Source organism: Ambystoma mexicanum, chromosome 3q (assembly GCF_040938575.1).
Source record: "Ambystoma mexicanum isolate Mex_15411 chromosome 3q, UKY_AmexF1_1, whole genome shotgun sequence".
Classification (NCBI taxonomy): Eukaryota; Metazoa; Chordata; class Amphibia; order Caudata; family Ambystomatidae; genus Ambystoma; species Ambystoma mexicanum.
In genome coordinates, this window is record NC_090926.1 from 1,068,294,712 (window position 1) to 1,068,310,781 (window position 16,070).

Below are 16,070 nucleotides of genomic sequence, written 5' to 3' on the forward strand. Positions count from 1 at the left end.
GAGCTGCTTTCTGGTGTAACTGAACGCGGAGGCCGTCCTTCTCATTTTGGCTTTTGCGCGCTGTTCCGTTCTCTGCAGCCTGCCTCCCTCGGTTTCTCCTGTGAGCGTGTTGGTTCCCTCGGCTGGCACAGAGAGGACAAGACTTCTCCATCCCGCTTCCTTCTGTTAGCAGACAGTTTAAATGACACGCTGCCCGTTAAATACTTACAACCCGAGTGTGTCTTGCATTCCTGTTCTTCATTGATCCTCATCACCTGGCTCGGCTTCCTCGTTGCAGTATTTTAATTGTTATGAAAAGAGAAGTTGGTTCTTGATAATTTGTAGGTGGAGTTTGAAAAAGTATTCTTAATGGTCTTGGAAGGCAGGTTAGCTTTTGAATAACTTGGAGGAAATGGTACTGAGTTCCTCAGGGAGTGATCTTCACTATTCCCTGCTTCTTCCTCGTCTCAGTTTCTAGTACATTATTTCTAATGGGAGTTTGGCAATTGGATACACCAACTTTAGAAAAAGATGTGGAATGGGAGTACCAATATGCCATTAAGGCAAGTGAAATGAAAGGAGTATCCTCAGCAAGAAAATGGGATACCATGTCTCGTCCGATGGCAAGACATTCCCCTGTGGGTTGCCTCCCCCAATGTGTCACTTCCTCATATAGCTGCCCCCCAGGGTCAAGATCAGTTAGCGGCTAACGTCACCTGGCCAAATGGGGAGAAGTCACCACGGGGAAGGAGTGATGACACCATCGTTTTCATCAGACTGCTCACCATTGGGGAAAAATGGAATGCATGTTTAAGAAGCAGTCCCTGATGGTTCATTCCAGGCAGCGTGACGTCATTCTGAAATGTTTCCTTGCCTGGTAACCTGTGCAACGCTATGCTGCCACCACCACCAAGGGAGACGCCAGCCTACACACTGTTCCTGAGCGCAGAATCTGACAACGGAGGAGGATGGAGGACTGAGTACTGTGGGGCTAGGAAGAGAAGGAGGGAAATGGGGATTACTGGGACAGTGGAGGACTGGGACAAACAGGAGAGAACTGGGACAATTGATAATTGGATCATTAGGATGACTGGGATGAGGTAGTGGTGGTGAGGGACTGAAGTGGACCAAAGAGGAAGAGGAAACTGGGATAGATGATGAGGAGGAGGTGGTGGCGGGATGGACAAGGGGGCAGTATTGGCGATGGAGGAGAAAGGTGATTGAATTGGTGAGTGGAAATACCACAAAAAATAACAAACCTCTGTAGCTAGTCTATGCCGATAGCTTTGCAAGTTGACACGCTAACAAAATATTCTGCTTCTCAAAACATTTTCTGTTCTTTTGTCCCTCTAGAGCAATGTTTCGGCAGCACCTTCTTATGTGGCAAACTCAAGAAAGTAAACAAACCAGTAAGGATGTCCTTGCTAAGTCAAGTTATAAAAAGCATTGCCCTTTTGAAAGCATTTTTTGCCAACAACATAAGAGGAGGCATAAAGTGGTCTTAAAGAGCTCTATGCAGTCAGTGACACTAAAATAAAATAAAGCTTTAAATGGTATTGTGGCAAGTTCACTGGAGTGTTGTGTATTTTTTTTAAATGCAGTGCAATGCCTGGGGTTTCCACATATTGGTCTGTAGTAGGAAGAAGAGGAAAAGGGGTAGAAAGTGCAGGGATGTGATAGCGGAAACCTGCAAACCCCAAGGAGAGGTATTTGTGTAGTATTGGGGAACTGGAGAGGTTAGTGAATGACTCTGCTGTAGTTCATGCGCTCTCGACCTTCCTGGTTTGAGCCAGAGATAGGCTGTAGATGGGAGGCTGAGGCATAAAGTTAAAGGGATATGTTCTTGGTAGTTTATGTTCTTACTTGTAAATGGGTCTGCTTGGTATGTACTGAATCAGTCCTATGTGGGTTTGGATGTATTATTTATGTCTACCTCTATTTTGTATGCTTAAACTTCAAATCGGGCCCAATATGTGAGGTCCTCCTGGCACTCCTGAGGCTCATGTTTTCTTCAGTCAAAAGCCAGGGAGAAAGCCTCCGCACTGGGAGACCATTGTGGTGTCAATGGGTGCAGTATAAACTACCTGTTATACTATATTGCTATGTTTTGAATGGTGTATGCTGGGTCCAATGTTGCATTGCCAAAGGCAAGCTGAACCGATGTGGGCTGGGTGTAGGCGTATTGTGCATGTCTGTGTGCGACTGACCTGCCAGCAGCACTAGTTGCAGTGAAAGAAACAGCGCAAATGCATGTTAAATGTTGCATACAAATGCCACTAAAATAAATACTCCACATAGGTACTTGCCAGCAGGAGGAATTGTTCTGTTCTTGGGTTTGGTTTTTTTTAAATAATTTTTATTGGTTTTCCACAAAAGTCAACTTTTCCAAAACCAAGCAACATAGCCCCCCACCCGTGCCAAGCCCCTGCCCAATTCCCTCCCCGTCTCCCTTTCCCCAACAACCCACTCCACCCTCCTCATCTTCACAATATCCCATTGTCTGCAGATGCTCTACCATTCCTCCAGGCGAGTTACATGTCACTGTGTGCTTTCCATTATTTAATTATTTAAGACTCCTATCCATTTCCCTTCCATTCCAGTTCACAGGGCTTTCAAGTCCTCTGTGGAAGCCAAATTGTTCAATTATTTCCAGGTCCTTCTCCCCCTCAGGGTCCCTATATTTGCATAGTTGTTCCACTTCTGCCCACCCCCACTTGTGTATATCCTATATCCAGTGTTTCGACAGCGGGCCCAACGCCCCTTTCCATGTCATTGCTATCCGTCTTTTAGCTAGGACTAATAGGAACTTGGTAATTTTATACCTTACTCTGTATTTCTTCGTCCCCAGCAGAAGTCCCCACAAACACACCCCATGTCCGCTCTCATAATTACTCTCGAGCAGCATTTTACTGCTTCCTAACTCCTCTCCCCAATATCGCACAATCACTTGGCAGCTCCACAACATACACCAGAAATCGGCATGACCTTGCCTGCTTCGTGGGCACTCATGAGTCACTGAGTCTATAGCATGCATCCTATCTGGCGTCATATACGCCCTATGCAAGTAGAAGAACTGAACAAGTTGGAAGTGTGCATTCCTGGAGGTTTTTCGCACCTGCGCCCTTATCTTCGTCCATGTTTTATCTTGATGGATAGCCCTATATCCCTCTCCCACTTTGCCTTCACTGCTAATGTCCTGCCCACCCTTACTGCCTGCAGTGCCGCATACACCCCTGATATTCGCCCCTTGCTCCCTACACGTCTTGGCAGCATTCGCATGAGTGGGCTCGCTCCAGTATGTCAACCCACAGTTCCGCTTTGTTCTATTCTGGTTGATTCGACTTTCTACCTCGAAGCATCTTCTGTTAGGGTCGTGCCACAAGAGCCCCACAGCGACTATTCATCTGTGTCTCTGCAGCAACTGGCTTTGCTCAAAATTGGGCAAGTCCCTCCTTGCCCTCACTAACCCAATACCGTCATCCAACGTGGGGACCCATCTGAAATTACACCCATTTACACTTGCCTCCCCCATCTCTGTATGCCAATGAAGAGTGTGGTCCCAGCCTCTACTATAATTGTGAGGGGTCGGAAATGTGAGGTGGACAACTTTTGGATGATTTTTCAAAATATGCCATTTTATTAAATCCTAGGTTTCAACAAACGCCTCACTATCCCTACTCTGAGGATTTCCCTATGTATCAAAAACTAAAGGAAACACTCTAACAAAGGATATCTGGCCCTCACACTTGAGCATAAACTACACAAGAACATATATGGCAATTCACAACAAACATTAACACCAGTATTTCTCATATGCTCAGTTTCTCTTTGTTACCTGGCTGAGCTCCCCTTCCCCAGGTTTCAAGTTGGGTTCAAGTCCAATGGTCAACATAAAGAAACCAGGAAATCCGGCTTTACAGCAAAGTTTCAATTCAGTTCTTGGCTCCTTCACTGTGTCACAAAGTCGAATGTTCAACCAACAAAGAATTCTGTTTCCTTAATTTGCACTTCATCAAATAGCATCAATTATGTTCTGGGCCACAATGCTTTACCACAACTTTGGAAATGTCAAGCGGAAATACAGTTCTGATGTTTGTCAATCTGCTTAGAATCATATGCTGGGCATAGTCTGACATCCAGTGGTAACCGCAGAGTATTGTATCTTGTCTATCGAGAATTGAAAGGGGACGTTGACATGGGCGTGCCTGTAACACTATCCCTATGTGACGTGTAGTGTACCCAAGAACCCTCGTGTATCAAGGTCCCTCAGATTTGTTTTTTTCCGCCCAGATAACTGGTCGCCATTATGCATAGTTCGTAAAGAACGTTGCTATTGTCAAATGACCTTTGGTCGATTTATTCTATAGAAATATTCAATTTCACCCCTTCCATCCCTTGTCTCGGCGGCTGTTCTAGTTTCCGCCGAAGACCTGAGAGATTCGACAGAAGGTGATCCTGTCGGCGCTGCCGACAACGTGGCCGGGCCTTCGCCGGCCTATACAGTAGGGAGAGTGGAGTCGGGGTGGACATTTCGTTTCAAAACTGAAAATGCCTTTTGTTAGGGAGAATTCTCTGTTTAGGCTGAATTTCCTAACCTAGTGAGTCCCCCAGCAGCTTTTCTGGATTTCTGGAGTTTTTTTTTTTTTCCTCCTGCCAAGAGTGAGACTCTTTTTCTCCCACTCTTGGACATGATTTATGGTATTCCTTTGACTGGTAATGTGTTTTATGGGCTATGGGGTCCTTTACTCCATAGGGTCTCATGTGTTTTTCCTATGTGTGTTAAACAGCACCCTCCGTGCAGTGACACAGGGGTGTCATAGTGACACCTCACCATAGACTCCATACCCTGGGACTGACTACTGTCTCCCAGGAGGGCATGTAAAGTCACCATTGGCTTTACTAGTCCCAAATTATTAACAGAAACCAGTACAAACCATCATATTGTGGACGTACTGGTCGGGACAATTCGATTGCCCCGGGGTCTGTTAGTCGAGGGGGCACGTCTCCGTCCCCCCTGATCAAGTTTTGGCTGGTGGCAGTGGAAACTACTTTTTATATTCGACCGCAAATATTTTCCTATGGGATTTTCCCATTGTTCGAGGCTACCAACTTTAATGATTTAATTCTCATAGCCTCGAACATACCGCCGGTTTATTTAATTAATATTAATTTGCCGGTTGGTATTTTTTGCCAAGACTCGATTCTAAAATGGAGTTTGTGTTCTCTTCTGTGACTCCAACCCAAGTAGAGCCCTTTGTTCCACTTTTTGGCGGGCTTCTCCACAGAAGCCTCCAAAAGTGGTGCCACTCTGTCTGGGTACCACAGGGGGTGTGGGAGGGGGTTTAGGCACCCTGGACCGAGTTAACTTGGTAACTCAGGTCGCACTCTTGTGTGATTGGCCCAAGTGGTGAGTCGGCCGGCTCACCACTTAGCATGTTTGAGTGACAGCTAGGCTGAGTGAATGGGGGTTTTCTGCATAAAAGCAGGGCTTTGGGGACTGGAACTTCAGAAGTCGCCACAGGACCTGAGAATCCGACGAGGGAGAAGCTGAGCCTACCTACCACGACAACACCACCGGTGGAGCCCTGCAGAACCGACTCACCACTTCCCGACGACAGAGAAGATCTCCCGGCGGGAGAGGCTTCTTCCCCTGACTGGTGGGCACAACCAGTTTTCCTTTCTTTCTTCGCACCCCAGCCCGGTTTGTGGTCGAACTGCCCGTGCCAAGCACCCCGGCAGCCGGATAGCCACTCCCCACTGAACCGCGAATCACCAGACCGCTCCTTGTACCTGAGAAACTGCACGGCTGGTTTCTTCCCTGGCAATGCAACAGACTCCTGTCTTCTTCCATGACAAGATCCTCTCTTCCCCCGGACGAAGCACCGACTTGCACCCGCTGCCAGGAACAACTGCCCCCGCTGGAGCGTTCTCACCACTTTAAGGTACCGTGTCCGCTAGGCCTCCCTTTCTAAAGATTGCTACAAGGTAATAATAACCCCTTAACCTTCTGGACTGGGCTGGCCGCCTTGACCCTCTAACTGGTCCCTTTCTTTGGTCCAACTCCTTTTTGAACCGTTGCAAGACTTTTGTGCACTGCAACCGTGTGACCTTGGACACATTTCGTTTTGATACTCTTAAAGCGGATCCGGCCTACTGACTCTGAATTCACGGTGTTACTTTGCCTTCCTTTCTTGTTGTGTTTGTGAAAAAGTGTTGGGATCTGTTTCAATTTATTCTCTGTTTTCCTCTCCCTTTTAAACCGAATTATTAGAGTGCCATCTACGTTAAGCGCTCACCGCTGTCTGAAAATAAGTGGGGCTTTACTTAAGACTTGTCTAATATCCTTTTAAGGGAGTGTATATCTTTTAGTGACCGTGTTTTTGAATTGCTTACTATTAGTGCCTGTGTGTTTTTCTAGATTGTTGATGGTTTTAAATAAATAATTATATCTTTTTTACACCGAGCCCTGGTCAGTGTTTACTTGTTCTATTGTGTTCTCTTGACCTATTGTGAATACTCTGTATACTGCCTAACTCTTCTTGAGGGAAGACTGACTGCTCAGCCACAGCTACCAAGTGAATCTGTGTGGTACAGACTGCTACCAAGTGGATTTACTGCCAAACACCTGTAGTCTTAAATCTTTTGCAGTGGTCCCAGAGGGAACTGCACAGGTTTCTGCCTAACACCTTTCCCTTTCTTCCATCTTTCCCAGTTGGTCTTAGTCACTCTGTGTTACCTCAGCTATGGAGAGGACTCAATTTAGATTTTGCCCTATTTGTAAGGGCAAATTCCCATGGAAGGACAAGCACAGACTGTGTAACCGGTGCTTGCCGCTCGATCATAAAGAGGAAGGGTGTGCGGCCTGTAAGCTCCTCCGACCCAAGACTTTGAAGGAGCGTAGAGTAAAACGGTGGACGGCCTACGGTATGTCCAAGGCCGGGACTTCTCCCACTGCTGCTACCACTGAATGTGACGACGGCGAGAGTGACTATCAGCCCTCCGAATCAGAGGTTGTGTACCTTTCCTTTTGAAGGAACCCTTGCGTTCCGTATCGTCTGTCCCTGGCCCCGCTAAGCACGGTGTAAGCTCTGCTATGGGGAAGTCACAACCCGGCGACAAAGACAGACATGTGCATGACACTAAGCACACACTAAGCACACAACCCCTAGCCTATTTCGACTACGTCAAAAAATACTTTGGCGCCAGCGGGTGCGCCGGTCCTTCCAGTGATACCCGCCGATCAACGATTTCGGCAGCCCTCCCGTAGCCGCATGCATACCTAGCGACTGGCAATCCAAGACAAAGAGCGCTACCCCCAAAACACATAGTTCTGTCAACACGCATCATGGGAAAGCGTACATCGATGAAAAACCTAAGACGCCAAAAGTTACGCCAAAAGGCAGCCGATAAATTCTGCCGTAACAGACTCCCTTACAACCATCAGATGTACCTGCGCATCTCCCAACGGGTGAGGACGTCTAGGTAAGCCTGGCATGGATTGTGGCCGCCGATTCCCATAAACGGCAGGCTAGGCACTCTCAGAAAGTCTCAGAAAGATCCACCAAGATCTAAGGATAGTGTTCAGAAGTCGAGGGAAGGGCACAGGGATACCCCACCTTCGTTGGTCCCACCAGAGGATTTCTCTGAGGGAGAGGAAGGACTTTCTTTGACGCTAAGGCACAGAGCTCTGTTGTTCAACGGAAGAGGGTGCTGGGGGCACTTTTTCAACGGAAGACTATGAGAGACACCTTTCCACCCCTAGACCATTCTAGATTGTCAGTCTGGACTAGGGAAATGTTTGAGAACTGTTTCACGTGCAGAACAACCTACACCACGAAGGCTAAGGGATGAAAGCCCTGCTAACCCAAGATCTAAATTTCCAAGGCTTTTTGACCCCTCTTTAGAAGAGGACATATATAATTATGACCTTACTGAAGAAAACATTCTACCAGTTAAGGTACAGGATGATGCTTTTTATGAGGAGGAACATGAGCCCATTGGAGATGAGCCCATTGAGGATGATCCTATTGAAGGCTGGGGGGAGGAGCCATATGTGGGTGACCATCAACCATGGCAATCCCCAGAGCCACAAGAGCCAGACCCAGTTATTCTGGCCTTGGACTCTCCTCAGAATACCCCTACGAGGAATCCTTCTCCTATTGATGATCAACTAACATTTAATGTAATGCTACGTAAAGCGGCTGATCACTTTAGAATTGCCAAGGAAGAGGCAGCACCTGAAGCCGACTTTGTTGAGGATATACTCAAAGAGAAGCCGCGACCCAGCCAAGCCATCCATCTACTCAATTAGATTAAAAAACTTCTTGCTCCATCTTTGTCTACTCCGGTTCTTCCGAGGGGTGTAAACCCAAGAATTGAAAAACTCTTCCGCCCCTCTCCGTCAGACCCTCTATATATTAGAGGTAATTCCACTCCAGATTCTTTGGTAGTCAATGCCACAAGGAAAAGAGCAGGGGTCCCTTTTTCAACAGGCAAGGCTCCCTCTGACAAAGAAGGGATAAATACTTTATTCCCTGGGTAAGAGGGTTACCACAGCGGCAGCAGTACTCCACGCATATCGCCAATAACACCACTCTATTGGCTAGTTACGCAGATGCGCAATCAGCTTTAATACAAGAAGGCCTACAGAGGAGGCTCCAGAACCTCTATGGACCCGCCTACTTTCCACAGTCTCTGAAGGTAAGCAGGTTAACCAAAGTATTGTAAAGAACACTTTGTATTCTTCCGAGACAGCCAGCCGAGCCTTCACTCAAGGCATTCTCCTCAAAAGACACTCGTGGCTTCGTAATTCAGGGTTTAAACCTGAAACACAAGCGTCTCTTCTAAACAAACCAGTGGAGGAATCCAATTTGTTTGGGAAGGCAGTCGATGAAGCCTTAGAGACCGCGAAAAAACATGAAACCCTAAAGAGCTTGGACCAAAGAGACCTGCCACAAGGCGAGGATTTGGAAACAGAAGGTTTTTTTCATGGCCCACGCTCCACTCACCAACAATACCCTTCACAGGGAGCCAATACATGCAATAACCCGTACCCACAAAGGGGACAGCGGTGTGGTAAGGGAAGAGGCAGGAACCCGACCCCGAGAGGTTCTCCTGCCTCAGGCTCCAAATGACTCAAAGATTCGGGTCCCCTCCCGTGCCTCTCCGGTCAGGGGCCGGTTGACATCATTCCTGAAAGCATGGGAGGGAATAACCACGGACCAGTGGGTGCTAAAGACCATAGCCCACGGGTACTATGCAGAGTTCAACCAATTCCCAAAATACAGACCTCCATGTCAATGAAGACTAACACCAGAACATCTTTGCATACTTCTTCAAGAAGTCGAGATACTGGAACAAAAAGGAACCATAGAGATCGCACCTCTATCACAGGTAAAGGAGGGTATTTATTCAGTGTACTTCCTTGTACCCAAAAAGGATCTAACCATGCGCCCTGTTCTAGATTTGCGCCCAGCGAACAAGTTTGTAAAACCACAGAAATTTCACATGGTTACCCTGCAGGAAGTAATTCCTCTGCTCACACAGGGAGATTACATGGCAACTCCGGAATACTTTAATATTTCGATGTTGCCAGCGCACAGAAAGTACCTCAGGTTTATGATAGAGAACAAACATTATCAGTTCAAGGTACTACCCTTCGGCATAGCATCTGCGCCAAGGGTATTTACAAAGGTACTAGCAGTAGCGAAAGCACACCTGCGCAGGCAGTCCATTCCAGTTTATCCTTACCTAGACGACTGGCTCATAACAGGGGACTCCTACGAAACATGCCTGTCAAATACCTAAAAGACGATGTATCTTTTATTCAACATGGGCTTCTCCATCAATGAGAAAAATCCAGCTTAGACCCCAGTCAAGTCAAACAATTCCTAGGGGCTCTAATTCGAACAAAGGACAGCCTCGTCTCCCTCATTCTCCAGGGCTGTCCAAACTGTCCCAGAACATTTGGAAGTGGGCTCTCAAACGCAACATGTTCCTGTTATCACAACATGTTCCAGGGGAACTCAATCTTCTGACAGACGTACTCAGCAGAGACTTTCCGTTGCACAGGGAGTATGAATGGCGACATTGTTGTCAACGTTTTCGCACAATGGGGTTTTCCAGAGATCTATCTGTTTGCGACCCTGGAAAACGCCTAATGCCAGGATTACGCCTCCAGATACCCCCAGAACGGATCCAAGGGGAACGGACTCTGGATAACATGGTCAGGGAAATGTGTCTACGCTCCCCCCCCCCCGACTCTCCTCCTCAACAAGATCATGCACAAGATGCACCAGGCAGTTACAATGATATTGGTAGCTCCCATGTGGGCCGGCCAACCCTGTTTCGCTCATTTGATGGAGATGTCCCTATCTCCTCCAGTCAAACTGCCTTGCCCTGTACAACATGTTGTTGCAAGACAAAGAGGAGACGCTTCACCCATGCCCGCAGACATTGAACTTGGTTGCCTGGCTCCTGAGGTCATAGAATTCGGACACCTGCAGTTCACTCAAAGATGTATGGACATCCTCAGGGAGGCAAGGAAACCTAACACTAGATATTGCTATTCTAGTAAATGGAAACGGTTTGTCATCTGGTGTAACTCAAAAAGCATCAACCCAATCGACTGCTCTCCCACTCACATTGTCCTATACCTAACTCACTTACTTGATTCAGGTCTTCAACTCAATAAAGGTGCACCTAGCGGCACTTTCAGCATATACAACATCACAACAGAAGGTGTCGTGGTGGAAAATACCAGTGATTAAGGCTTTCATGGAAGGGGTAAAAAGAATTCACCCTCCCATTTCTAACCCGGCTTCCGGATGGGACCTAAATGTGGTGTTAACTAGGCTTATAGGAGCTCCTTTCGAGCCCATGCACAAAGCAAGTCTTAAGAACCTAACCCTCAAGACTGCTTTTTTAATAGCAATCACCTCCATTAGGAGGGTAAGTGAACTGCAGGCACTCTATTCTAGATCCCTTTGTAACAGTTCACAAAGACAAGGTGGTTTTGCGCACTCACCCTAGATTTGCGCCTAAATTCATTTACAAGTTCCATGTGAACCAGTCAATAGAGCTACCAACGTTCTTTCAAAATCCCTCAAGCCTGGGGGAAAGAACCCTGCACACACTGGATGTACGCAGAGCTATCATGTTCTATATGGAAAGAACTCACCCACTAAGGAAGACTAATCTGTTTTTCGTGTCTGTGGCCACAGGAAAAGGAGATTCAGTCTCCAAATCCACTATTTCTAGATGGATGGTCAATTGTATTACACTCTGCTAGTACCTTGCAAAGAGAGAACTGCCCTTCAAGCCTAGAGCACATTCCACTCGAGGCACTGGGGCGTCCATAGCATTCATTGCAAATGTTCCCCTTGAGTCCATTTGCAAAGCAGCAACCTGGACTTCTGTACACACCTTTACAAAACACTATTGCCTAGACACTCATTCTAGGTCTGATTCTCAGGTGGGACAGGCAGTACTAAGACATCTTTTCACTACTGTTCCTTCTCACAACCCACCTCCAACTCCGGGTACTGCTTGCTAGTCTATGTGCACAATGTGATTCTAAGCAGATTGACACACATCAGAAGACATGCATTACTTACTGTAAAAGCATTTCTGATGGTTGTATCTGCTTAGATTATCATGCGCCCACCCTTCCTCCCCGCTCGGATGGAAGGAACATAGACGTCTTACTACTTTCTCTCTTTTCTGTACTCACTCGCCATAGTCATAAGGCCCCTCTTGGCAGAGAAAATACAATCGGAGGGACCTCGACGCGTGAGGGATCTTGGGTACACTACACTACACGTCACGTAGGGATAGTGTTACAGGCACGCCCATGTCGACGTCCCCTTTCGATTCTCGAAAGACAAGATTCAATACTCTGCGGTTACCACTGGATGTCGGACTATGCACAGCATGTGAATCTAAGCAGATACAACCATCAGAAATGCTTTTTCGGTAAGTAATGCATGTCTTTCTTGTCAGATTCACACAAAAAAACACACTGCTTGCCAAGGCAAAAGGACACAGATTCTTGATCTTTTCACAGCATTAAGTAGCATAGTTTATAACTGTCAGGATGACTTCACAGCACCACTGCTTTTACCTGGGTAACTCTCATGCCAGGTTAGATTCACCAGATAGGTCTGCTCTCCTGCCCCACGGTGTTCTGCATTCAACTGGGCTTTGAAGTTTCAAATTTACTGACAACCAAAGGTTTTAACCACTGCTTTAACAGTTTAAAACTTTATGACTAGTAGCATTTTTCAATAAAAGACACTGTTCACATTAGTGCTCCTGAGCTTCTTCATGTTGGCAAGGCACTCTTCCTCTGAACATTCACCTTTCAGAAGGAACAACTCTTTGCCACTCTCGTCTTTCTGCCAGATCAACATATACTACAGCTTCAATAGTTTTGGTGCCTTTTGAACAACTTTACAAAGAAGACAAGATCCAAATGTCCAAATGTAGGTTTCAAATGTAGTAGGCTTCATCATATAATGGACAAAGAAGGAGGCTAAACCTAGATTTGAGAATCTTGCATGGTGGGAGGGAGGCCTAGGCTTCACAGGGCTGTATTTTAGAGCATGTAATACAGTGGGTTTCCGCAATGTCGCAGTCATCGATGGTTTGTTATACCTAGTTTGGGACTACATCTGTAGTGGGAGACTGCTATTATTTAGAATTCCCTGAGTGAGGGATGCAGATTAGCAATTGCAATGATTCCTTAGTGAGGAGATTGTGCTTCCCTGGGCTACTTATCTCATTGTTTGTGGTCTCTCATTTGGACTGGCGGGCGTGGGGCGCGGTGAGAGTTGAGAGTGTTGTGGGTGTGCCACAGTGAAGGCTGCTGGTTTAACTTGAGTGCTTGTAAGCAAGACACTCTTCCTCTGAACATTCGCCTTTTACAGGGGCAGCCTCGTTGCCACTCTAGTCTTCCTGCTGCATTAACAACCAAAATGCCCTTAAGACCATCAAATGGAGAAGAGCGTTTTTAGGTCCTCTATTAAAACCCTTTTCACAGTATGATGAAGAAGTGTGGTGGTCCCGTTTAATGAGTGGCTCACGGACCACGTGGTCTATAGCAACAGCCAAAATTCTTAATGCCGCGCTGGACGAATGCGCAAAGAAAGGTTTGGTCAACGTCAGTGAATAGTACTGAATCGAACTGAAACGAACTGTTAACTGAAAATACCCACAAACGGACGGGCTAACAAGAAATAAACAATCGAAAAAAAGGAAATTAAGTGAAAAGAAATGAAACGTAACAACAATTTTGCAAAATCATAAAAATGATAAAAGCAAAAAACAAAAAAAAATGCCCTTAAGGATATAATTGCAGCTATTCCTTATTGCTTTAGCAATGTGAGTTACACCAACCTTAAGGGAAAAATCTTTGACCAGTTCTTGCCTCTGGCAATGCTTGCACCACTCTTTGGGTTTGGGAAATACTCTCTACACTCTTGAATGGGCAATGCTTGTTCCCTGAATTTACAATTAATAATGTTCAGTCACTTAACTTCAGTGCAACATTGTTTTCTACTACTTGACAATTGATTCTCTGCCTTTAACTTGGAATCACTTTTAGGCACACGCAACCATTCTTTTGTCTTTTTTCAAGAGTTTTAGTATTCAATCAACATATTCAAACGCTTTTTACTCTTACGCAAGTGAATTAAATGTTTGCTTATACGCGAATGCTACTTATCAGGCTTCTCATTGTCTGCCAATCAACGGTCGCTTGAATACATGCATACAAGTGCTTTTTCTTGGATACAGCTGCCTGCCTTTGTTCGCGCAAAGGGATCAGAACGCTTGGTAACACTCACCAGCTTCTTTTTTCCTTCCTTTGCATGCTGCTTGGCTTGGACTACTTCAGGTCTCGTCTGGGCACATACCCTTCCTCGATGAAGGTGTCTTCCATCCTGCCACGCAGTCAAGGAGCTCCTCTCGCTCCTGGTACCCTCGGCTGCACAACACTCTCCAGCCACGATCTCCGGCACGCCTCTTACTGCGCAATCACTGCAGATAGGTTCACATGTGGAAAAGCAGTCTTCCTTCACGCCTTCCCTCGTGCAACCTCTGCACCTCAGATTTTGGGGAAACGTGAGTCTCTCAGGATTCGCATCTGAAATCTGAAATCAGCTTGATCAAAGTCCCAGCGTCCCTCTGTCTCACCCAATTCTGCCTAGATTGACAACACCATTGTCTGCTTCTGCTACTGCTGCAACCACTCTTGCTGCCTTCTTGTCATCTTTTTAATTTGTACGGTAGATTTATTTATTTTATATACTTATTTTTATGAAAACCTCACAGGAGTTTAATTGAAAAGGACCAGGCTGTTCACTCAAGCCATTATGTATTTGCTACATGTCATAGTAGAGACAAAGAGGGATTTTTTAACCTTGGAAGGCACCAATGGTCTTTCCTTCCTTGGTGTTTTTAAAAATGTCACACCCGTTTGCCCACATCAAAAGGCTTAATGTGGGGTTCAACTACATCATAACGACAATAAGCCATTACATGTCTTGATACCTCTTAAAAGGTTGGTTCTTCCCTTCCAAGGATAAATACTGTGTCTCATCCCATGGAATCTCCTCACCACCCTGGGCCCTGTCTCCTTCAAGGTGATCTTCCCGCAGTACACCACCCCCAAGGTCAGGGATCAGGAAACGTCTGCCTTTCCCTGGCCACCTAGAAGGGTTTCAGTGAGGGATCTGCAGGATTCATCACAAAACCCTAAGCTATGTTATTGTTCATTCTTCAGCCATCTGTCCCACCCCTCCTTACTCCACTGTAGGGTCGGGTGAAGGGTTGCTCAAGTGCGGAGCCTGATGTGACTCCATTCTTAGTGAATGATCAGTTCCTTGCCCCTACCCATGCCACGATACTCTTGTTTAGCACCTTCCTAAATGGCGCGTTCACTAGCGGTTCTACTTTGGAATGAACAAGTGAACTTTTTTTTGGGCCTCAGCCTTTGGTTTCCGATAGGACACCATGAACCTTGCTACTTGACAGCCCATCTGAGTACATCTACAATCCTTAAGGGGATTGCTACATGCTGTGGTGCATGAGCCTTACACAGGCCCTGCTGTGCCTTTAAGACAACCCTCTGCGCAGCCCACTTTTTCCTTTCTGGTTCAGTTCCATAATCTATATGCACAAGGCCATGAATATCTCAATATTGGGATATACTCTAGACATAGTAGTACTTTATTTATTTATTCATTCTAGTATAGGGACAGACCCAACTGGCTGCTTTTGAGAATTTGAGTGCAGGGTACTGATTTTGGTATGCCGTTGTTTCATCGTCAGGCATGTTTTTGATTGCCTTTTTTATGTGGACATTATTTTGAAAAACTCATCAACATTTTTGGGGAGGTGGGAAAGGCCAGATAAGGGGTTGGGGGGGGGGTCAGAGGGACAATTCCCCCTGAGCCCTCCAGCCCCCACCCCAAGAAGATAATACAAATTTGATGTCTTTTTTTCGTAATAGTACATGTAGAAAAAGGCAGTCGTAAAAATGCCTGTCATCGAAATCACATGGAACCCTGGTTGTATTCAGGGTGCACATCACTGGATTATGTTGCCATTGGATGATCTGTAGTGGGTCCAGAGATGACGTGAAGACCTATGTCAGTCTGTAAATTCAAGCATGAGGGAATGTCTCATATCAAATTCATTTTCTTCCTAGGGGTCCTCGCATCGCACAAGATTCTGGCAAGTTCTCCAGATACAGATCTCCCCACTGTGACAGGTCTCCGGGTAAGAAAGCTAGCTACTGGTTGTTGTGAGTAAGATGGGGCTACTTCAAACATGCATTAATATCTTGGTTACCTGGACAAGGCAGAATAGTACAAAAGATTAGCTTCGGAAAGATGAGCTGAGTGGATGCAGAAAAGGGCAGAACACTGCATCACAGTTTAGGGAGAATGCAAAGATGCAGAGCTGGAACATTTGCTAATGCTGGAGGGAAAGCAAGAGTGGGAGTTTATGGGTACTTATCAAATGCTGGATTTGGGGGAGGTGACGGAAAGCTGTTTTTTTTTGTCTTTTTTTTTAATGCCTTATTTCAT

The 16,070-nt window shown here is 46.1% G+C and overlaps 1 protein-coding gene across 2 annotated transcripts in view; it reads left to right on the forward strand.

The window, feature by feature from the left end:
• PYCR1 (pyrroline-5-carboxylate reductase 1) overlaps positions 1-16,070 on the forward strand; it is a 209,674-nt gene that overhangs the window by 101,540 nt on the left and 92,064 nt on the right. For both annotated transcript variants that reach the window (XM_069655308.1, XM_069655307.1), the window contains exon 3: positions 15,689-15,759. In XM_069655308.1, the coding sequence (XP_069511409.1) occupies positions 15,689-15,759 (71 nt within the window). The remainder of the gene's footprint in view (positions 1-15,688; positions 15,760-16,070) is intronic.